Below are 22,368 nucleotides of genomic sequence, written 5' to 3'. Positions count from 1 at the left end.
GGAAGCCAGATTCCAGCTGGACCTCAGGAAAAACTTCCTGACTGTTAGAGCAGTACGACAATGGAACCAGTTCCCTAGGGAGGTTGTGGGCTCTCCCACACTAGAGGCCTTGAAGAGGCAGCTGGACAACCATCTGTCAGGGATGCTTTAAGGTAGAATCCTGCATTGAGCAGGGGGTTGGACTCGATGGCCTTATAGGCCCCTTCCAACTCTGCTATTCTATGATTCTATAAGGGTTCAGAGCTAGAGTTCATATCATGAATTGATATCAGAGAACTGAATCCGCACTCCTGAAGTTAAAGTTTTAATATTTTGATGCATCTTTATAAACATATCAGTGAGGTTTTTTTTTCATAGACAGCTTCATTTTGTGAAGTTTGTGCACATGTTCTCTCAATTTCCCCAGGTATCCCACCTCTCTGCCTTTAAAGGGGGGGAAAAAAGACTAGTAACCATTTGCCACAGACAATGATCACTGCTGCAGCTTCTTACAAGCAGTGGCTTTCCCCATCTGGGTGCCTCTAGATATGTTGGACTACAACTCCCATCATGCCAGCTGCCTGGTCGTGGTGCAAGTTGGAGTTCAACACATCTGGAGTGCAAGAGGTCGCCGGAGGCTGAGTTAACAGGACAAGGAGTGTGCCAAATTTGACTAATGGACTTGGGAGTTTAGAAAACCATTCCAGAGTCCTCCTTGTCAACTCAACCAGCTTATTGTGAATAGTGGTAGGGACAAAATAGCACCATTACAAACAACGGAAGAGCACCAGCATTCCCCATGGAGCTTGCTGACGGACAAGAATTAAATGTTCAGGAGTATTGATAAAGGGGCACAAGGGTCACGCAGGTTAAATTGTGCAACTACTTTTATAAATGGTTGAGTGTATCCCAGAGGATTTCTCAGCGGTTTTAATCTGTTGGAAGCGTCTAGATCCCAAGTCACCACGTTCAGGATCAATCAAAATATTTTTTTCACAGCTCAGCGAGCCACAATCTGGTCTCATGTCAAAGTATGCACAAGATCCATCTGAAAGACCAACGTCCAAGGACAGAGCAGAAAACCCGCACCAATCCCCGTTAAGCAAGAACAGCTGAATGCACATCAACCTTTGGACGGAGGGCCTACCGCTAAAGAAGGCGGGTTGATTTGCTTCATACCTTTATCAGAATTGCCAAATGCACCTCGAAAGGAGCCTCCCATTTTCACATCACCGTCCTGCAAGTCCTCCAGCACCAGGTCCTGAACTGGTATCGGCTGCCGATACACTTGGAAAGAATGGCGCTCATTACGTGTCACAGGCCGAGTTAGGACCAAGATATCTTGGAACAGGAAGACGTAGAGTTTCTGGAAGGAAGGAAGAGAAAGTACCGCGGTCAGTATCTTGGATCAGGAAAAATATACGCTACAGGCAATTTCCAGAGGGTAGCGGTGTTAGTCAACTGCAGCAAAAACGACAAAGAGTCTCGTGGCCCCTAAAGCCTAACAAGTTTACTTTAGGCAGAATTACTACACACGCTTAGGATGGAAGACCGTACTGCAGTTCACCATCACAAATCCAAAGCAGAATTCAAAACACAGTCCTGCTAAGCAGTACAACTGCCACCGGAGTTCAGTTGGCAGAGCACATTTTGCGCACTCAGGGCTCTGTGTTCAACCCACAACACCTCGAATTCAAAGGATCCAAGGTAGCGCAGCTAGAAAGACCCTGGAGAGATGATCAGGGGTCTGGAAACAAAGCCCTATGAAGGGAGACTGGAAGAACTGGGCATGTTTAGCCTGGAGAAGAGAAGATGGAAGGGAGACATGATAGCACTCTTCAAATACGTAAAAGGTTGTCACACAGAGGAGGGCCAGGATCTCTTCTCGATCCTGCCAGAGTGCAGGACACGGAATAACGGGCTCAAGTTAAAGGAAGCCAAATTCCGGCTGGACATCAGGAAAAACTTCCTAACTGTTAGAGCAGTGCGACGGTGGAATCAGTTCCCTAGGGAGGTTGTGGGCTCTCCCACACTAGAGGCCTTCAAGAGGCAGCTGGACAACCATCTGTCAGGGATGCTTTAGGGTGGATTCCTGCATTGAGCAGGGGGTTGGACTAGATGGCCTTGTAGGACCCTTCCAACTCTGCTATTCTATGATTCTATGAGAACAAACAATGCTGGACGAAACTGGAGCAACCTTCTGGGCTCAGTAAGGCAGCTTCTTATATCCAATTCCTGCTCTCTTACGAATCCAATATTCATAACAAAGCCATTTTCCACCATCCAATGGCACCATCTATAACAAGCTCATTCCCCTCATCAATTGCACAAGAGATCCCTGCATTCAGTTAACAATAGGGGTCGGGGAAGAAAGGAGAAATGTGACTTTGGTTTCCTAATAATGCTAGAGCAGAATGATGCAAGACGGCGAATTGACGCTTCTACATAGCTTCAACAGCGAAGCAGACACAAGACAGCTTTGACTACGAAAGCGGTTAAGCTGACCTGCAACAAGATGTTTTGCTCACAGCTGGGAGGAAGGCCAAGAAACCCTTCAACTTCCAGCTTCTATTTTTGAGAAGCAACGTCAGCCAACCATTAATAGGGCCATGCTAGACTTTGAACTGTCATCGGTTTTCTTCAGCACAGAGGACTACATGTTTGGAAGGGCTCTGGGGGTGCATGACATCACCAGGACGCTCAGGAAATACGTCTTGACCCCGCTGCAAAATGCATGCCATGCTTTCCATGGTAAGTTTCATTCCAATTATTTCACAACCATCTGGAACCTGAGCAGACGCCAGCCCTGCTTTCTGTCTGGAAGAGCCGTCTGGTGCTTCTTAATGGGTTCCTTACTGTCCTAGCCAATTGCTGGAAAGAAAGAAAAGGAACTCCAATTCTGACACAGCAAGAAGACGCTGTTCTCTTAAGAAAGAACAAATTGAGAGAAGCGGGAGGCATCGAACCTTAAGTTCTAGTGGGCTAAAGAACACACTCAAGCAAGAATTTGAGGCAGGACAAGTTCATGAACATTTCAACCTCTGATTTCATGTCATTCTGCTTTGCCTGGCTGTTCCTAGACCAGCCTTCCTCAACCTGAGGCGCTCCAGATGTGTTGGACTGCATCTCCCAGAATGCCCCAGCCACTGGCTGGGGCATTCTGGGAGTTGTAGTCCAACACATCTGGAGCGCCCCAGGTTGAGGAAGGCTGTCCTAGACAATTCTTGACTCGGAGATAGCAGCATCTCCATCACCATTCTCATCTCTGCTAAAACAGATGCTTACATGGCCGTTCTTGTTCTTCAGCTCCCCATGGCAAAGCAGGACTTTGCTAGCTTCGATCCGTGGGTCTCTCTGTTTCTCATCAAGGTACTCCAGCTTATCGATATAGTACTGGCATTCAGACTCCCCTTTCTTCAAGTTGATGTCGGAGAGGACTCCTTGGATTATGGAGATCTGCAAGGAAAGTATCTAGCAATTAATGTTGCTTGACAACTGAAGTCAGGTACAAGCACAGATCTCAGTACAGGTGATAATTTGAGGAGATGCAAGGCGGCATGACTCAACTGAACACCACAGTGAGAGAATCTCATTGCTGAAAGGAAGCAGAACAGGGCAAGACATTCTGGTGTTGGAAACTCGAGTTTTATTTTATTATTTATTTGTTTATATATTGCATTTCTATACCACCCAATAGCCGAAGCTCTCTGGGCAGTTTACAAAATTAAGACAATTCAAGTATAAAACAACAGTATAAACCATAATATAAAATACAATATAAAAGCACAACCAAGATAAAAACAGCAGCAATGCCAAAATACAAATTTAAAATAGCAAGTTCAAATTTTCACTAACTTACACAGGGGGTTCCTTGCACAAGCCACACTGAAGTAAGCTGACACCATGCAATCCACTACCACGGGCTGGTACAGTTCCTGCTCATTTCAACAGGACTTGTGCAGGAGAACTTCTTGCCAGCTGGAACCCATGGGCCAGAACCTGTGCCACACACCTGGTGCTAGTTTGCCACTCTTAATGCCATCTAAACACCAATGGCCTCACACTAGATCTAGCTTTGGAGTAAAGATTGCTGTGAGCAATGCTATGTAGTAATCATTTCTGGGGACCATTTCCAATTAACCTGATCTATCCCTTAGCAAATTGCATCTGTTATCTGTAATTGATTTTTATTTTATTTTTCACCGGGGGGGGGGGGGGGAATCATTTGCAGGTTTGGACTGTTGGCTTGAAAGAAACGCCAGTGGTATCTCTGAAGCTCAATCCACAGCCACTTACTGCTTCTTCCAGAATCTGAACGTCAGGATGATCGTTGGGCGTGTGCCGAAGGATTTCCTTCAAGAGCAGAGGGTACTTGACCAGACGACTCCGCGGGATATCCAGAAAGCTCCAGAGGTCCAGCTTGCGACTGAAAGGAGATTCGAGGCAACGCTGGAGGAAGTCCTGGACTCTGCGATCTTGCTTCTTCTGGTCCAGAAGGGCTTTAGCAGCTAACTGGTTACTGCAGTAGCCCTTGTATGCATTCAATCCAGGAAGCTAGAGACATAATGACACAGCATTTGTTAAATGCTACTTTGAACTGCTGAGCCTCTAGAATGACTCAGGCAATTTGCTCTTTCTGTAACTGGGTGCTTTACAGTATTATGTATGAATTTGAGGAATTGCAGTTATGCAACTCCCACTTTGCTAAAACAGCAAGGGGGGGGGGAAGAAAGCAAACACATTCCGTGTGCAACCTCTTGGTTAAGGGAGGCCAGTTGCATATACGGTGCATCTTCAAGAGAAGACAGGTGATGACCGTCACCTTCTCAGCATACACCGTTCTTTTTTTGAGGTGTAATGTTTTTACATCTCTTTATGCTCAAGTTGCAACAACACATGCCGTTTAGCTTTCCTATAACTTTTTTCAAGTGCTCAAATTACATCACTTATGTTATCTTAGTAATCCTTGCACAACAGCCCGTAAGTAAGATTATCATCCCCGCGTTGTAGATGTAGAAGCTGAGAGGAGGCCACTGATAAAAGACGCAGCCCTCACAGAACAGCAACAATAGAGGGAAAGTGGTGCAAAGTCACAACCTAATAACTAACAAATAACCTAACAGAAATGCAAGTCATTTAGGCCAGAAAGGTTTGTTTTGCCAGTGACCTTTGGTGCAGGGTACATCGGTTTCCAGATCTTACACTTTTCCAGCTAATGTTCCCATGAATCCTTGAGAGCTGATATCCACACACACACCCCAAAAAAAGAAAAACTGGGAGAAAGACAGCCAGAGGCTACTCACCCATTTCACAAGAATGGGTCCAATTTGCTCCACTGTTCCATCTGGTCTTGTCGCTTCTCCCAGTCTCGCCAGGAAGTCTGCAAGATAAACACAAAAGGGGTTTTGGCACCAGGACACAGCTCTAGAGATATAAATCAAGAAACCTACATTTCAAACAGTAACTGACTCTAATTCAGAGTGTTGGGGATGACTTCTAGAGCTCTCATAAGAACATAAGAAGAACACTGATGCTGGATCAGACCAAGGGGCTAGTCCAGCACTCTGTTCACACAGTGGTCAACCAGCCATCGGCCAGGGATGAACAAGCAGGACACGGTGCAACAGAACCCTCCACTCATGTTCCCCAGCAACTGGTGCACACAGGCTTACTGCCTCGAATACTGGAGATAGCAAAACAACCATCAGGGCTAGCAGCCATTGATAGCCTTCTCCTCCAGGAATTTATCCAACCCCCGTTTAAAGCCATCCAAATTGGTGGCCATCACTACATCCTGTGGTAGTGAGTTCCATAGCAACTATTCGCTGTGTGAAGAAGTCCTTCCTTTTATTTGTCCTGGATCTCCCACCCATCAGCTTCATGGGATGACCCCACTGAGTTGTAGTATTTCAAGAGAGGGAGAAAAATGTCTCCCAGTCCACATTCTCCACACCGTGCATAATTTTGTCCACCTCTATCATGTCTCCCCTCAGCCTCCTCTTCTCCAAGCTAAACAATCCCAGTTGATGCAACCTTCCCTCGCAGGGGAGATGCTCCAGCCCCTTAATCATTTTAGTTGCCCTTTTCTGCCCTTTTTCCAGGTCCATAATAGCCTTTTTTAGATGTGGTGACCAGAACTGTACACAGTATTCTAAGTGTGGTCGCACCATACATTTGTATAAGGGCAGTACGATACTGGCTGTTTTATTCTCAATTCCTTTTCTTATAATGCCAAACATGGAGTTTGCCTTCTTTACAGCGGCCGCACCCTGGGTAGACATTTTCATGGAGCTGTGCAGCATTCTCAATGGACTGAAGTCTGCACATTCTAGAGACTGCCTGTTCCCGCATGTCCTTGTATCAGCAGGGGAAGCCCCGCACCACATCGAAGAGGAGGACCATTGGGACACCTGAGCTGGGCTCTGTTATGCAATGCCCTTTCCTAGTGGGAGGCATCAGTGCCCCCACCGATGAGGGGCTTTCCCCACAGGCGGCTCTGTGCTGTTTTAAACAGCTTTTTTACATGGAATGTTTACGTGGCTGATTGCAGATGTGCCATTGTTTTGTAGCAATATATTTTATCATTTGGTTTGTTTTGACTTGTTTTGAATGTTACTTTTGAGTCCTCCGTAAATGACAGGGAATGTGACATATTCCGATGTAAATAAATACTGAAATCCAAAACTTTGGGGGATGGGGACTGAGGAGGGGAGAGACGCACAACACTTACCTTCATGCAAAGGAATATACGAATCCAAGTCCCCGAAAATGTGAGTGAGCTCTTCTTCAGACATAATGGACAACTTCAACATGGGGTCATGGTAAGCCTGTTAACAAACGGGGAAGAGGGTTACCAAAGAGGGTCCAACAGGCCACTGTAGTACAGCTGCACAGGGATGGGGAAGAGGGCCGTAGGACCACAGCTTAGAGGTTGAGCACAAGCTTGGCTTGAGGATGGTCCCAGGTTCAATCCCTGGGTAGGGCTGGGGAAGACACTGGAGCGCTGCAGCCAGTCAGCGTAGGCGAGCGAACCAGACTAATCCACCAACTTGTTATAAGGTGGCTTCCTTGCGAGCTTGCATCCAACAGAGGTGCAGTATCAAAGCCCAAAAGTGTCTTAATTTTTGTGAACCACCCAGAGAGCTTCGGCTATTGTGCCGTATAAAAATGTAATAAATAGATAAATAAAAGAACCCGCAGCAAAAGTTCCCAAAGCATTTTGGCGCTGCTCTGTAGGATCAATGACCTTGAAAAAGGCAGGTACACTGCTCTCATTGTACTATGCTGGGGCCGCATCCTGAACTTATAGAATCAGAAAATAGCAGAGTTGGAAGGGGCCTACAAGGCCATCAAGTCCAACCCCCTGCTCAATGCAGGAATCCACCCTAAAGCATCCCTGACAGATGCTTGTCCAGCTGCCTCTTGAAGGCCTCGAGTGTGGGAGAGCCCACAACCTCCCTAGGCCATGGGTTCCATTGTCGTACTGCTCTAACAGTCAGGAAGTTTTTCCTGATGTCCAGCTGGAATCTGGCTTCCTGTAACTTGAGCCCGTTATTCCGTGTCCTGCAGTCTGGGAGGATCGAGAAGAGATCCTGGCCCTCCTCTGTGTGACAACCTTTTACTGCCAGGCTGAGAGAGGAGGAGAAGACTCCAGATTTATGTGTTTTATTTAATTAATAGATTTATATACTGGTGATCATATTAAAACTTTCTCTACGCAGTTAAAATATCAAGATCCAACAGGAACGTTAACTCATCCACCAAGGCAGCAAATGCATAGTTCTCCTCTCTTACATGTCTCCCTCCACTTTCCTGTAGGAAGTAGCTTGTAAATAATCTCATTGAAGTGTAGCAATCAACAAGGGAGCACCCAGCAGAGTTACTAGTGCAAGGAGTATGTTTAACCAGCTCCTTTCATGACATAATAGGCAGAGTTCGTTCCTCTCCAATATGTCTGAAGCGCATCTGATCTTTGTGGAACATGGAGGCTTAACATTTGAGTTGTTTTAAGACACTATATTGACTTGTAATGTGAACCAAGTAGGGGAAAGAGACCAACCTTTCTGGCAAGCTTTAGGTCTTCAATCAAATCCTGTTCACCCCGGGACATTTCATATATTGCCTGCCAAGAAAAGTGGGAAAGTGTCAGAACCATCTCCATCTTATTCCCGTAGGAATTCCAAACAGCACGGTACCATTTCTAGCTTCCTGAGCTTTTGATGACTTAACGGACTGTTCCAGGACCCAGTTATGCCGAAGGAGCAGAACTTTAGCCAATCTAGTCCTACCAGTTTCAGTAAACACATTTCGGATCAAGCAACCAGTCAGTGTGAGGCCCACAAGGAGGGAGGCTCAACCGTCATGTTGCAAGCTCCCACCTGGGCGTAGCAACCCCACTGGAGAGAAAGGCTTGATTTATTGCGGAGAAAAGTAAACTCCTTGTCACGAAAGGAGGCTTTGAAGCGGGGACACCCAGCCAAATTAAATATTGAGGCCTTTCTACTGGGACTTATGTTCTACTTCAAAGTGAAGTTTGAACTCACTCGTGAGGTCTGAACTTTGGCCCTCTTCATCCTATTTGCCACTTAAGCCAGAGCTATTAAAGCATATCTTTTGTTTGGGTTCTGTGTGAGTCACAGATTATAAACGTGCAAACACCAATTCTTCTGTTTGATTTGAGTAATATTGTCACCCTTGTTCAGTGGCTGGCACAAAGAGCGGGGGGAAATATCAGTCAAGATTTAGGAGGAGCAACGCAGTAATCTAAGAGATGTAGCAAGACAGAAAAGACTTCCTTGCAATGAACACAGCAATTCTTTTCAATTCCTCCATTGTCATCTATATAAATAAAAGGAAGTGTTTGCATGCCCCTGGTGAACACCATACATCTGACTGCCATGAAACTTCTAGGATTTCTTCTACCTCTATCTGGGATGATTTTAAGCATAGTGAAAATTTCAACTGTGAAATTTTTAAAACCTGGCATATCAACATTTTTAAAGATATGCTGCTTCAATACCATTTGATTGATTTTAACCAAACTTCGCATCATGAATGGGGGCGGGGGGGGGGGCGGTGAGACACGGGACATCACACTAAGGCAGACTGCAGAATTGCCACATCCTGAACACTGGCTTCCTCCTCCCTATGCCACATCCATGTCTTCGGGACACACCTAACAAATTCACGAGGGTTAGGACTACGCTGTCTTTTCCTCTCAAATAAAAAGTCAAGATGTTCAGAAATCCAAATTCAGCACTGAATTCAAACCGCCCCGTCTGTCTGTTAAGCAAATCCCTGAGGCCTGCTCTCGCTCAAATGGCAAACTACCTCTTGACGTTTGATTTCTTTGGTGCTCAGCATCTCTTTCATGTTGACATCCAACGTCTCAGACCAAAGCACGCTGTTCCTTCTTTTGGGAGGCGTCGGGGCAGCTGACCGGCTACACAGCTTCTGGGCGCTACCTGGTGATTTGCTTTCGCCGCGAAGGGAGAATGACTGCTGGACACAGTGAGGGGAAAAAAAAAGTTTGCGTGAGCTTTAAGGTATTTTCACGGATACAATACAGAAAAACAGCAGCGGTGCATTTCATGCTACATCCCCCGTATGCAGCGTGGCATCACTGTTGGTGGATGTAAACACACCACAGGACATGAACTCCGCAACAAAGCCACGCTACCCTCTCAAAGAAAGCCTAGGAAAATACCCTTAAGTCAGGTCTCCAGAATTTGTCAAGCTAAACACGACCTACTGGAGTGCGACAGATCTCCTGGTTTTGTTGCCTGCCAGGGACTTGGCAAACAGATGAGTTGTCAAGCACCTGGCAGGTGGATTACAAGTTGTCTGCCTTAAGACACTTCAACCTTAATCCTTTCCATTACTCCCAGCCTTGTCGGGGGGGGGGGGGGCAAGTAGTTAAACTAACCACTGTGGGTCCTCCAAAGAAAATGAGCAAGCACTACTCTACTAGTGCCTTCCTTGTTTCTTAGACACTCCCCATCTCCACAATAAAGAGTTTGGATTTCTACAGGGGGTAAAGGGTTAATTTTTAAAAAAAAAACTAGCTGCGACTCTGGTTCCAAGAACATAAATAGCGTAATTCTACCTCTCCCAAGTTGGTGACATTAACAAACCATGTGAGCCGTGTTCTTTTGTGGCTTATAACAGTGCTAGCATCCAGAACAAGCCCTGGCAGTATTTACACAGTTGGGGTAGGTGGTGTATCTTACATGACAGGCTTTTCTGATGTCACGTTCCTATTATGAACAGTCGGGTAAACTCAGACTTCAGCACATGCTACGGTATGTCACACACAGCCTTTAAGTGTTGGCACAGGTGGCGGACAGATGTCAACCCCACACTCACATCGGTCTCGATTATATATGGGTTCACCCATATATAATTGCGATGGGGTCGGGTCTGGGCGAACTCTACACAAACATCTGCAGAGGTACTCAAGGGGGAAACCAAATTTTGCATCCAGAATCATGCAGATCTCATTAGTTCCAATGGCTGCTTTTAGTTTTGTGCAGAAATTTGGGTATGACAGTTGAGACATGGAACTCCAGAAGGTGTTCAGAAGGACTTAGGGGGACGCTTTGTCCCTAAGGAAAGGAATGCAAATGCCAAGTTCTCCAACTGGACGGACTGACCAAGTATTCCTTTGGCTTTTCCTGCTGGCTTCACAATTTATTTATTTATTTATTTATTACATTTTTATACCGCTCTCTGGGCGGTTCACAAAACTTAAAACTTAAAATTAAAAATTAAAAATTAAAACTGGCTTGCAGAGTGGATATAAAGAAGGACGACAAAGAAGCCCCCCACCCTGCCGTGTACCAAGCCCCCTTCAATTCCCCCCCTTTAGAGATCAATGAGGACCAGAAACTAAGAAAGGAGGCCTGCAATTCTGCAGGAGCCATCAGATTCCGGCTTAGACATTTTCTACGGCAGGATAACGCTTACACCAGAGCCCATCCCCGCTGGCAACATCAGACCCACATCCTGAGCTCCCCTTTTACCTGTATGGTCTGGCCAAATCGTCGCACTGCACCATTTCTTACAGGGGAAATCAGGTTTGCCAAGGAGGTGACCCGAGCCAGAGGTCGGACGCGCTTATTGCTAGGCTCCTGCAAATAGATAAATGAGAGAACAAGTCGTACTGGCAGTTTGCTTAAGGCTCAGAGCACCAACAATGTGCAGACTGCCTTGAAGGCAGGACAGCAGCACAGAGGAGGGTTACAGAATACATCAAGTTACCCTGTTCCAAAGCATACAGGCCCCTTCAAGGTAAATATTTTGCTTAAGCACTTAAGTTCTAATTGAGTTACAAACAAGTTGCTCAGGTTAGCAAGAAGCAGGGATAGCAAAGTCCACTGTAGTCAGGACAAGCAAAGCTGTTTTCAGGGAACATGTTTTTGGAGTTTCTTGCCTGCTTCCTTGTGTGCATGATTGGGGGGGGGGGGGGTCGGGTCTCTACCCTGCCCTGCAGTTTATGCTGGATGCTTAAATGAAATCCATCAACCATTAACGATTTTAAGTGTCTAAGAAATGGCTCAAGATAGAAAAACACTGCAGCAAAGTACATGATAGAAAAGCTTATTGGGGGAGAGAGAAGGAACAGAAACCCCTGCTCTGGAAGGAGACTCCACTTTGTTACAGAGTTTTATGTACACTCACAAACACGTGAGTTTGTGTGGTTAAGCAATCACTGGCGTGTTGTCACCTGTGTACCACTACAGAAACCAGGTGATGTGCAGGAGGCAAAGAGCAGGATGGGGAGACATGGCCTTGTGTTTTCTTGGCTTCCCGTGCCTTTCTCGGAAAGAAGGGAACCACTGGCTGCAGTGTCCTCATGTACAGATAAAATAGGGAGGACTGCAGAAGAACCAAACAAAACACACATTATCCCCACAACAAAAGATCCTTAGAACATAAGAAGGTGCAATTGCATATTTATTGTATGTGTGTTGGGGAGGGGGAGATGTTGAAAGGCCAAAACTGACAGGCTGATAAAATACCTTAACACTGTACAGTCGAGGACCGCGTCACTGCTAGAGGCTGACTTGCAAGAAATGATATCTTTACTCTATTGTACAATTTGCCCGATCAGTGACAGTGCGGGGATTTCCCTCAAACTCTCTCAAGAATGTAATCTGCTTTCTCTTTGATCTAACCCCCCACCCCACCCTCGTTTGATTCTACTTTCAGTTCCAATCCAGTTTCCTTTCCCCTTTTAGATTACAAGCCTTTGAGCAGAATCATGTAGAATCTTAGTTTTTTATATAGCACAGAGGCCATTGTAAGTTATATGTCCCTACCGGCAACCATGACCTTTTATGCTTGTATTTTCAATGGGAACGGACTACATCCTGGCTAATTTGTTGGTCTGCCCAATTTCACAAAAAGCTAACAAGGCTGCTATTGCATTCACGCCCTGCTTGTGGATTTCCCACAGACAGCTAGTTGGCCACTGTGTGAACAGAAGGCTAGACTAATCCAGCATGGAATGTCTTGTGTTCTTAAGTCAAAGAACAGAAGAACAACCCAACACAAGGCTATATGCCAGTCTGTTCTATTTTACACCCAAAATAGTGCAAAATGTCAAGCTCTTTTTGATATTTTGACCCCCCAGGAGATTTTCTCCTAGAGAAAACAGAAAGACGGAAAAGGAATTCCTGCACTGAGCAGAGGGTTGGACTCGATGGCTTTATAGGCCCCTTCCAACTCTACAATTCTGTGATTCCATGAAAAATATTACTATGGAAATTAAATATTAGTAGTTGAACTCACTTCTATCACTGTTGCTCTGTGTGGCTAGCTGCTAAAACAACTGGGTTTGGGGTGGGGATTTTTTCGCTTCTGTGTAGTAAAAAGGAAGTGGGAAGACCAAAAAAGGAGAAAGACTGAGTTGGTCAGCTTTTACTGTCATCTCCTGGGGTGCAATTCAGAAATAGCTCTGCTGGAATCAGTTAACGCTGCCCCAAAGAAAAACAATGCTTTGCTGTCCCATTAAGATACCAAGGAACTCTGAGAAATGATGTCATGCATTCCAGACAACTGGGGGTGGGAGAGTGCAGTATCTATTTCCAGGGTGAATGAAGTGTCCAACACACACATTTAAAAAATAAATAAATCAGCAGGGCAAGGTCCCATCCTAGCTGACTGACACTTTCATACTGTACTTTATGGGAGAAACCACCAGAAGTTTGCCAACACTAATATTCTGTGAAGATTATTTAGATATGTATCCATACTATCACAAGGCTGTATTATCAAAGCTCAAGAGAGGTAATTTGTTTTTACAACGGTTCTCTGAAGAAAGTTGCTGTTAGTTCCACATTACAGATATGGAAGAGAGGTTGAGGGAAAGTGACCCACCAATGACATTGATCCACTGAAGGCCAGGATTTCAACTACAGTCTAAAGCAGTGGTTCCCAAAGTGGGCGGTACTGCCCCCTTGGGGGAGGTGGGATTGCATAGGGGGGCATTAAGAGGCAAGGGGGCGGCAGGGGGGCGCTCGAGGTTGCCTTTTCCGTACCAGGAGTTTTGGTTACAGAAGGAAATTTCTGATCGCTGTCCTACACCATGGAGAGTGGTTCATAAGCTCCTGGTTGCATTTCCAACGTCGTATTTGGTGGAATGCGGTTTTAGTGTGGTCTGCCTACTTCTCTCCAAGCAAAGAAATCGACTCCAGATTACTAAACGTGGTGATTTAAGACTCATATTAAGTGACTTTAAACCAGACACTGGGAAAGTGGTATCACTTCATCAAGCCCATCCATCCCATTAAGCATTTTACAGAATAGTGAGGTACTCTACCCTAGTTACTAAATGTGATATCTAATATTTTTGCTAAATGACTATCAGACTTTGAAAAGATGATATCACTGGATCAAGTCCATCAATTATGTTTAATTGAATAAACTAAAAAAAATGTAATTTTTTAAATTGTTACTGTTTTGAATTTTATTGTTATTATCTTCCTTAGTGGGTCGTTGAAAACCGCTATTCTGAATAATGATTTTTATAGTGTAGGGTAGGGGGCACTGGGCATGAGTTTGTGGAACCAAGGGGGCGGTGACCTGACAAAGTTTGGGAACCACTGGTCTAAAGAGATGGTTTCTCTACCATGACAGCTGATCTGGCAGTGGGATCAAGTCTGCCACTGCATAGCCTTGAACAAGTCACTTTATGGGTTTATAAACTGCCACGCAAGAACTACCAAAGCAGGCAGAGACTAGAAACAAATAAAACAGACCAGGGTTATGTGGGGGGGGAGGGAGAGAGAAATACTCCCCCTCACCCCTCAGAACTTCCTCCAACACCTTTTTGATCATTATTGCTCATCTTCGAGAGCCAAGTGTGGTGTAGTAATTAGAGTGTTGGGCTGAGAGTCAGAGAGATCCGGGTTCTAGTCCCCACTTGGCCATGGGAGCTCACTGGGTGACCTTGGGCCGGTCACAGACCCTCAGCCCAGCCTACCTCACAGGGTTGTTGTTGGGTGGATAAATAGAGAGGGGAAGATTATGTACTCCGCTTTGGGTTCACTGGAGAAAAAAAGGTGGAATATAAGCGCAATAAAATAAAGAAACAAAATCTTCTGTTCTGGACCCATTCCCATCTCCAGCAGAAGCCTCAGCAGGAAGTCTAAAAGTTTGCATCAAACCACATAGATATTGACTCCGACATCACATCAAAATAGTTCAGTGGGTATTTTTAGATTTTGTCATAGCGTGCAACGTATTGTTCTGGCTGGGAGATGGAAGGCAAGCTTTGAGTTCCAGAGTTGCAATCATTAGAGGTATGCCTGTTTTCATTCGAACTATTTTTTCAAATTGTTTTATTTGAAAGAGAGAGAGAGAGCGCCCTCACTATATGAAATCCTTGCCTGCTCTCAGGTGGAAAACAGCTTTCACACTCCAGTAAGGAGCTAGCAGAGGAGAAAAGAACTTAAAGCATTTCCCCAAAAGCTTCTTTTGCCTCAGAGATCAAATCAATCACATTCAAATTAGCCCTTTGAACTGAACCTGAAACAGGTTTTTAGGCAAACAAGTACAGCAGACATGAACACTTGGGCAAGGTGGCCTTGAGAATGGCAAAGCAAATTAATGCAAATGAGATTCAAGTGGAGGATCTCACGGGAACAGGTCTTATACCACTCAGTCAGGACAAGGAACAGTCACTTGACAGTCACGTTGCTTCTGAAGTGTAATGGTTCCGTTTGCTACCTCCTGGAATATACTGTGTAATGTCTACACACTCTCCAATGGTGCTCTTAGAAACTGAAGACAATCATTTCTCTCCACCATTTTGTCATAACTGCAAGTCAATTCCTGACGGTTGTGAGGGATTTGGACAGTGAAGCTGCTCAGTATGTAAACCCATGTTTTTTAAATTTTTGTATACTTTTAATGTTTACTATTTTTAATTGTTGTAAACCGCCCAGAGAGCTTCGGCTGTGGGGCGGTATATAAATATAATTAATTAAATAAATAAATAAATAAATCAGGTGTCTGTTTTTAATTGTTGTAAACCGCCCAGAGAGCTTCGGCTGTGGGGCGGTATATAAATGTAATTAATTAATTAAATAAATAAATCAGGTGTCTCGCTGGAAGTAGGAACTCTCCTCTATCACAAATATAGCACACCAGCTAGCCAATAAAGCTTTTAAAATAGCAATAGGAAGAAACTGACTTCATCCCCACTTCTCAAAAGGGCAGGCTACTCTGATCTTTGGCGACCCCCCCCCTTCAACAAATCAAAACGCAAATCACGGGTTGTGCCCACATTTCTAATGGCATATCTGTTCCTACAAGAACAGCAGCAACCCAAAACATCCACAAATATTTAGAGTTATGACAGCTTCCCAAATTAAGGCAGCATATCAAACACTTGACAGGCAAGAGACACACACCCTAGTTCAGTCCTTAACATCTCATGTAGCACATTTGAGGAAATCCTTTAGAAGCTGGGCTCAAGAATCCATAACCAGTCAGGACCAACAATACTGAACCTTTGGACTGCCTGATAGCATAGAAGGGTCTCTTTCCAGAGCCCCTCTATCTTAAGCACTAAGCCTCATATACACAGAAGAGCATTTAAGAACATCCAAACAGAAATATAAAAGGAGCTTACTGATAAATATCTTGAAGTTTGCTGTCGGCTGGTTTATTTTGCCCCCTCAGCTTCTAAAAAACCTTGTGCGTATCATGTCAGAACACTTCAACTTTTATTAAAGCAGAACTATTGAATCATAAAGAAACCGCCAGTGCTTCCGGACAGGATGTCTTATGTCACACAAGCCGTGGCTTATGGTAGGTTTGACTTTTGCGTTCTCGTGACACCCACTATCTTACAATAAGATTCCTTGAGGCACTGCATTTCTGCAGGATTAAAATGCTTTCATCACATGTCATAGTATCATACACGCAAAATAATCCTGCAGGAATGAACTAATTTCTAATCCTGCAGGAATTAACAAAAACGAACTTACTCAATGTGGGAACGGTCATAACTATGAGCCCCCAATTTGGAAACTAACCCTGTGAAAAATGCAACTCTCATTTCTCCAAATGAGGAAGCCCAGTAGTAGCCAGTGAAACAACTCATTTGTGTAGGTTTGCTCCATTGCATGATCATACCCTCCTGCATTTATTGCACAGTACTGCTTATAGCTAGCTGACTTGCAAAGTAAGCATTTATAGAACAACGTTTTAAAAAACAAATCTTGAGTAATGGGAGAGTAGAAAAAAGAAGTTTATAGAAGAGGAACAAGCCATACTAGATAGAAATGGGGTAGGAGGTGAACTGAAATACCAAATTCCACTGACTAGGGCTCAGCTGCTCAATGAGGAACAGATTGGGGGCAGGGGGAGAGAAAGGCAGAAAAGTCCTCTTTTTCAGTTTCTGTAACTTTTTCCACATCGGCAGGCAAAGCTAGTAACAAGCGTCCTGTTTTAGGGCCATAAACATCCCCTGGCTTCTCCTCATCTTTGCTATGTTAAGTCCCTCCTTTTAATAAATACGTCTAGACGGAGAAGAGCACCCAGTGGGTTTTAAAACGCTCGTGAACAGCTTCCTGTTACAGGAAGGGCAAGAGACGCAAACTTGGCACGCAATTAAAGACGCTAGACCTGTCTGCTGCAATTATCGGTTTCCTTAGTGGACCCTCAGCGGTAAGGGAAGCTTTCCCTGAAAGAAAGGTCTGTGACCAGCAGTTCCAAAACACAGTTTACAAGACGCAGGACAAGTAGTGCGATTGATCTATTGCTACTCATTCCTCTACCACGCACGTTAGCCTACAGGCATCAATCCAGAAACTCGGCAAGTTTTTGCTTTCTCCCACATCTTTCTCTCTCTCCCAATAAACTGCTCACGTTTCCTGAGCAGGAGACCCCGCTGACTTCTCTGGAGACCTCCTCTCTCCCCGGTGGGTTTGTCCCCGCCGGAAAACAAACTTCGTTTCGGTCAATGGGCTCAGGAACAAGGCGCTAAAGGAATCAGCCTGTTCCCTTTCTTATGCATGCAGGCAGCGCCATCCCTTGCAGACATACTCCGCACTAAAACCCCACTGAGTTTCAAAGGACTTCCGCTTTCCTTGCCACTTCTAGAAGAAACGTTTCCTCGACGACTCCCGCGACCCCCTTACCTCTTGCTCCCTGAAAGACTGGTTCTGCGCGTCTATCACCCGAATAGTCCTCTTAATAGGGAGCAAGCCCCCGGCGTCGTCGTGAGCCACCATATCCCCTCCTCTCTTCCAAGGCGGCTTCTTCGTGTCTGGGGCTTTCTTTAATCCACCGGGCGCAGCGCAGCCGGAGAAACGGCTACTCCGCCGTGCCCTGCCCTTTGCCGCGATCGCAGACCTGGAGCGGCGTCATCCCGCCTACAGGTGATTCCCGGGGACTCGCTCTGAGCGGGCAGCTTCCAGGCGCGCGGTCCAAAGGCCAGTGGGCGGGGCGGCCGAGCAGGCTGGGAGGGGCGGGACTCCCAGGCACTCGGCAGCCATTGGCTCGCCCGGGCCAGGGGCACGCCCACCCGCTTCAGGTTCCACGCGCCACGGCCGAGCCCTGGGTAGGCAGCTCTTCTTTTGCTTGCGGGGTTGCGATACGTTGCAACACGTTTGGTGCAAGGGGTGCTTTGCGAAGAGCTAGTCCTAAATCCCGCGTCCTAGAAGGGACCGGAGCCGACTGGCAGAGCCTTTGCAAAAGCGCCCCCGCCCCGTTGCTGAAATTGGTAGGCGCTCACTGCCCTGCCTTGGAGGCTGCAGTTTCCAAGCACGTTTACTTAGAAGCAAGACCCCTCTGTTCGGTGGGGCTTCTTTCCAAATCCACGTCCTTAAGGAGTTACCTGTAAAGAGACAGAAACGGACCGCCCAAGCGGGCGCACAGGATATTCCTACAGGTTCACAAGAGGCTGATTCCAAAATAGAAGGTGCCGTCGGGTAACCCGATCCTACGCAGGCCTACTCGGAAGAGTTTCGAGGCGCTTACTCCCAAGCAAGTGTTCATGGGGTTGCAGCACCAATCCTATAAAGAAAACCCTGCAGCACCAATTCGGAACTTCCGAGTAAACGTACCCGGGTTGCGCGGCCGCAGTCTTATGCACACGCTTACTGGAGGGCTGAGTTCGAATGACGCGCGCGGGGGGTGGGGTAATAGTAACAGAGTGGGAAACAACCGTTGATTAGCGTGTCTTCCAAACTCAGCCGAGACCAAGCCCCACTGAATCTAGTGGAATGTAGTTCCGTGTGAGCATGCATAGGAATGGATCAGCTTTCACGACCGCAAACCTATGCACTTCTTTGGGCGCAAGCTCTATTAGTGGTAATGGGGTTTACTTCTGAGTAAATATGCATACGCTCAAGTCCAATATATTTTGCTTAACCAATGAGATGTTCCGAGTAAGTAAACAAGGGTTCTGGCACAGTGCCTTGAAGGGCGGAGGCGAAACCAGCTCCTTTTAATTTTAAGGTCAGCCTTCTTGACGCTGCGGAACAAGACACACCTGCTGGAACACGATGGGTTTCCATCCCATTACTCTCTCAGGGGGGGCTTTGTGCCCTGAAGGGCAGCCCAGAAATATATAAATAAACAAACTGATTTTTCCCCCCCGAGTGTTACATTTGGAGCAGCTTTATCAGAATTGATCTGTGTCAGTGGGGGGGAAAAAGTCACTGGAGATCTGCTTCATTTACAAAATGTATTATCACAGAGCAACAACGCTCCTGACAGGTAGTTTCAAAGCAACTGGGGGTCCTTTGACTGAAAACCAAGATATAAATGCTTTAAATATATAAACTTCCATTCATGCACAACATTTCCACAAGCTACTTATGGGAAACTTAACATAGCAATGCTACATATACTTGGGTGTAGCTTCTCCTGAACTGCATCGGGCAAGCTAACAAACATCTATACAGGATTGCACCGAAAAGTGATCAGATGCAAAAGAAGGCAAGGTTCCTTCTTTCCTGTGCCTTTAACAGAAAGGTCAAGTGGGAATTTTAGCAGATGAAAATTTTCTCACTCCTGCAGGCATTACTCAGTTTATTTATTTTTATTATTATTTATTTACAATATTTATATACTGTTCCCCATTCAAAATTTCAGAGCGGTGTACAAGATAAAAACAGGATGAAACACCTTAAAATAGAATTTTAAAAGCAAAATGAAAGGTGAACTGTGGCTGGTCATTAAGGAAAGGCGTCCTTGAACAATGACGTTTTCAGGAGGCGCTGAAAGGAATACAAAGTTGGTGCCTGCCTGACCTCCAGAGGCAGGGAGTTCCATAGGAGGGGGGCCACCACACTGAAGGCTCTTCCCCTGGTGGACTCCAATCAGAGGATGGGTCTATAAAGCATGTATTGGATTGCAGCCTTAAATGTGTTTATTCATAAATTATGGTTATTGCCATTTGCTGGTACAAAAACCCACATGGAATGAGAGAGGCAAACCATGTTAGTAGAATTTCTCCTGCAGCATAGCTGTGTCTGCTACAGGTAATTGTTTCAGAAACGAGCCCCCCAAATTCTGCATTCTTTTTTTTTTCCCTTCAAAGAGGCATACCCAGGCAGCTGGCCATCGAACTTGATATATTAACATGTATTTTATTTTGTCCTGTAAATAACTCTGCGTGCTGTAGGGCAGCCTTTCTCAACCTGGGGCGCTCCAGATGTGTTGGACTACAACTCCCAGAATGCCCCAGCCAGCTGGCTGGGGCATTCTGGGAGATGCAGTCCAACACATCTGGAGTGCCCCAGGTTGAGAACCACTGCTGTAGGGGGTCTGAAAAGCTTGCACCATTCTAAGCCTCAGGATGGTCCAGTAGGAAGGAAATCATTGCACCCGTTCAGTGGGCCAAACAATTTTATTTATTTATTTATTTATTACATTTCTATATCGCCCAATAGCCGGAGCTCTCTGGGCGGTTCAGATTGGATGTAAGGTTTCAGCAGCACTTCTGTTTTGATTTGCACAATCCAAGTATGCAGGGCTCCCTTATTTTACAGTATGGATCAGCCTAAATTTTTTTTTGCTTCTTTCAGACCTGTGATTCCTACCTAGAGGTGCATCCCTTGAAAAGTTATGGAGGGTGAAAGTGTGCAACTCTCAGATTATGTAAGACTGAGTATGATCCAAGACTTTGCCCCCATCACCCTCTGTAACATTGAAAGGGCACTTAGGGGGCAGGTTGCTTCAGTAACATCTTAAAAATATAAAACGGCTGATGGAGTTTGGCTCATCCTGGGCTGTATCACCCATGCAGCTGGCTCCCTATGGCAAGCATGGAAGCATCAGAGAGGACATTTTATTTATTTATTTATTTATTTATTTATTTATACTGCCCAACAGCCAAGGCTCTCTGGGCAGTTTACAATTAAAACCATAATTTACAGAATCAAGATTTAAAACTTTAAAAATATCATAACCAGAATAAGTTATAGTCCAGGGAATGTTAGTCTAAAAAGGAGGGTTTTCTGGAGGGTGGGTAACGCTACAGAGAGGTTCTTCATGACGACATTCTGTTGCTCAAAAACGATAGCATAAATCTCTGAGTCAAGGGAGGGTTTTTTTCAGGAGTGGTCGCACCACTGCCTCCTTCAAGGCAGCGGGGACCACCCCATCACACAGTGATGCGTTCACCACCACCCTGATCCATCCAGTCAGCCCCCCGCAGCTAGCTCGAATAAGCCATGACAGGCAAGGGTCGAGAGCGCATGTGGTGGGTCGAACAAGATGCTCGCGTCTTGTCCCCATCTTCAGGCTCCAAAACCTGAAATTGATCCCACAACACGGGGTAAGATGATGCACTGGACACCTCAACAGACACTGAATCAACAGCAGCGTTCAAGTCAGCATGAAGGTGAGCATTTTAATGCCTCTATTTGTTGGGGACGGTTCTTTCTGATGTCTCAAGTAGGTACCACCGCAACCACATAGGAAGCTACTACTTTAGAAGCATCCTGTGACTGTCATTCCGTGAGGTCAACAGGAGTGCATGGACCCCCTTTAACTTTTGAATTAAGCAGAATTCTTCATTCTGCCTAATGAAGATGGTTAGAAGCAGCATGCATACTCTTATCAACAACAAAAGAATTTGGCTCTCTAGAACAGCCTTTCCTAACCTCCTCCAGATGTACTGGACTGCAATTCCCATCATTCCTGGCTAGTATGGCCATTGGAATGATGAGAGTTGCAGTCCAATAACAATGTAGGACACCAGCATGGGAAAGGCTGCTCTAGAAACTATTGCCTAGCGAAATTTGCAGCTCAAGATCAGACAAGCCTTGCTAGGGCAGGTCATCCGTTTTCTGGTACTTACTTTCCCCCTTTGCTGCCCTGCTGCTCCTAATGAAATCCATGTTGCCAGAGCTGAACAACCTGCCCTATATTTAGATATTTTAAAAGGCAATGAGAGGAAGAGCCTCCAGTGAAACTGAGATGGGTGGGGCAGAAGAAACACTCTAGGCATCCAACCAGGCTCCTAATTGGTGATGTTTCTGAAACCTTGGCCTCTTGCGAAGTAATGAGAAAATATAGTTTAACCTTCCCAAGTTGCAACTAAAGCCACATTAAAGCTTAATTTAAAAAGTGGGGGAGATCAGGCTTTGGACTGTAGCTGAAATGACCCCCCCCCCCAATGTGATTATAGAAATGCAAGCCCCCTTTGCTTCCCAGGAATTTTTATTTACACAGAAGCGTGATTAGACTTTGGCAGCCACCCCACCGCACAGTTGCTCAGAAGTAAGTGCTACGGAATTTACTTGGAAAGGGGCCTTGGTTTGGTGGTGGCACATGCCTAACACACACATAGTGCCAGGTCCAACCCCTGGCATTTCCAGGTAAAAGGAGATCAGGTAAGACGGATGGGGGAAGAACTCTGCCTCA

The 22,368-nt window shown here is 45.6% G+C and overlaps 1 protein-coding gene across 3 annotated transcripts in view; it reads right to left on the bottom strand.

Moving 5' to 3' along the window:
* The window catches only part of NET1 (neuroepithelial cell transforming 1), a 72,929-nt gene that overhangs the window by 2,269 nt on the left and 48,292 nt on the right, over nt 1-22,368 (bottom strand). The window contains exons 1-9 of one of the 3 annotated variants that reach the window (XM_063134581.1): nt 17,631-17,863; nt 11,001-11,108; nt 9,310-9,477; nt 8,039-8,101; nt 6,710-6,806; nt 5,283-5,359; nt 4,276-4,533; nt 3,265-3,435; nt 1,159-1,345 (exon numbers count right to left, since the gene is read on the bottom strand). In XM_063134581.1, the coding sequence (XP_062990651.1) occupies nt 1,159-1,345; nt 3,265-3,435; nt 4,276-4,533; nt 5,283-5,359; nt 6,710-6,806; nt 8,039-8,101; nt 9,310-9,477; nt 11,001-11,108; nt 17,631-17,723 (1,222 nt within the window). In that variant the 5' untranslated portion in view covers nt 17,724-17,863. Of the gene's footprint in view, nt 1-1,158; nt 1,346-3,264; nt 3,436-4,275; nt 4,534-5,282; nt 5,360-6,709; nt 6,807-8,038; nt 8,102-9,309; nt 9,481-11,000; nt 11,109-17,630; nt 17,864-22,368 lie in introns of those variants that run through there. The other 2 variants (XM_063134580.1, XM_063134583.1) reach the window with 2 other exon arrangements.

The sequence above is a fragment of the Elgaria multicarinata genome, chromosome 9, assembly GCF_023053635.1.
Source record: "Elgaria multicarinata webbii isolate HBS135686 ecotype San Diego chromosome 9, rElgMul1.1.pri, whole genome shotgun sequence".
Taxonomy (NCBI): Eukaryota; Metazoa; Chordata; class Lepidosauria; order Squamata; family Anguidae; genus Elgaria; species Elgaria multicarinata.
Note: the sequence above shows the minus strand (reverse complement) of the source record. Positions and strands in the feature narration are given on the sequence as shown.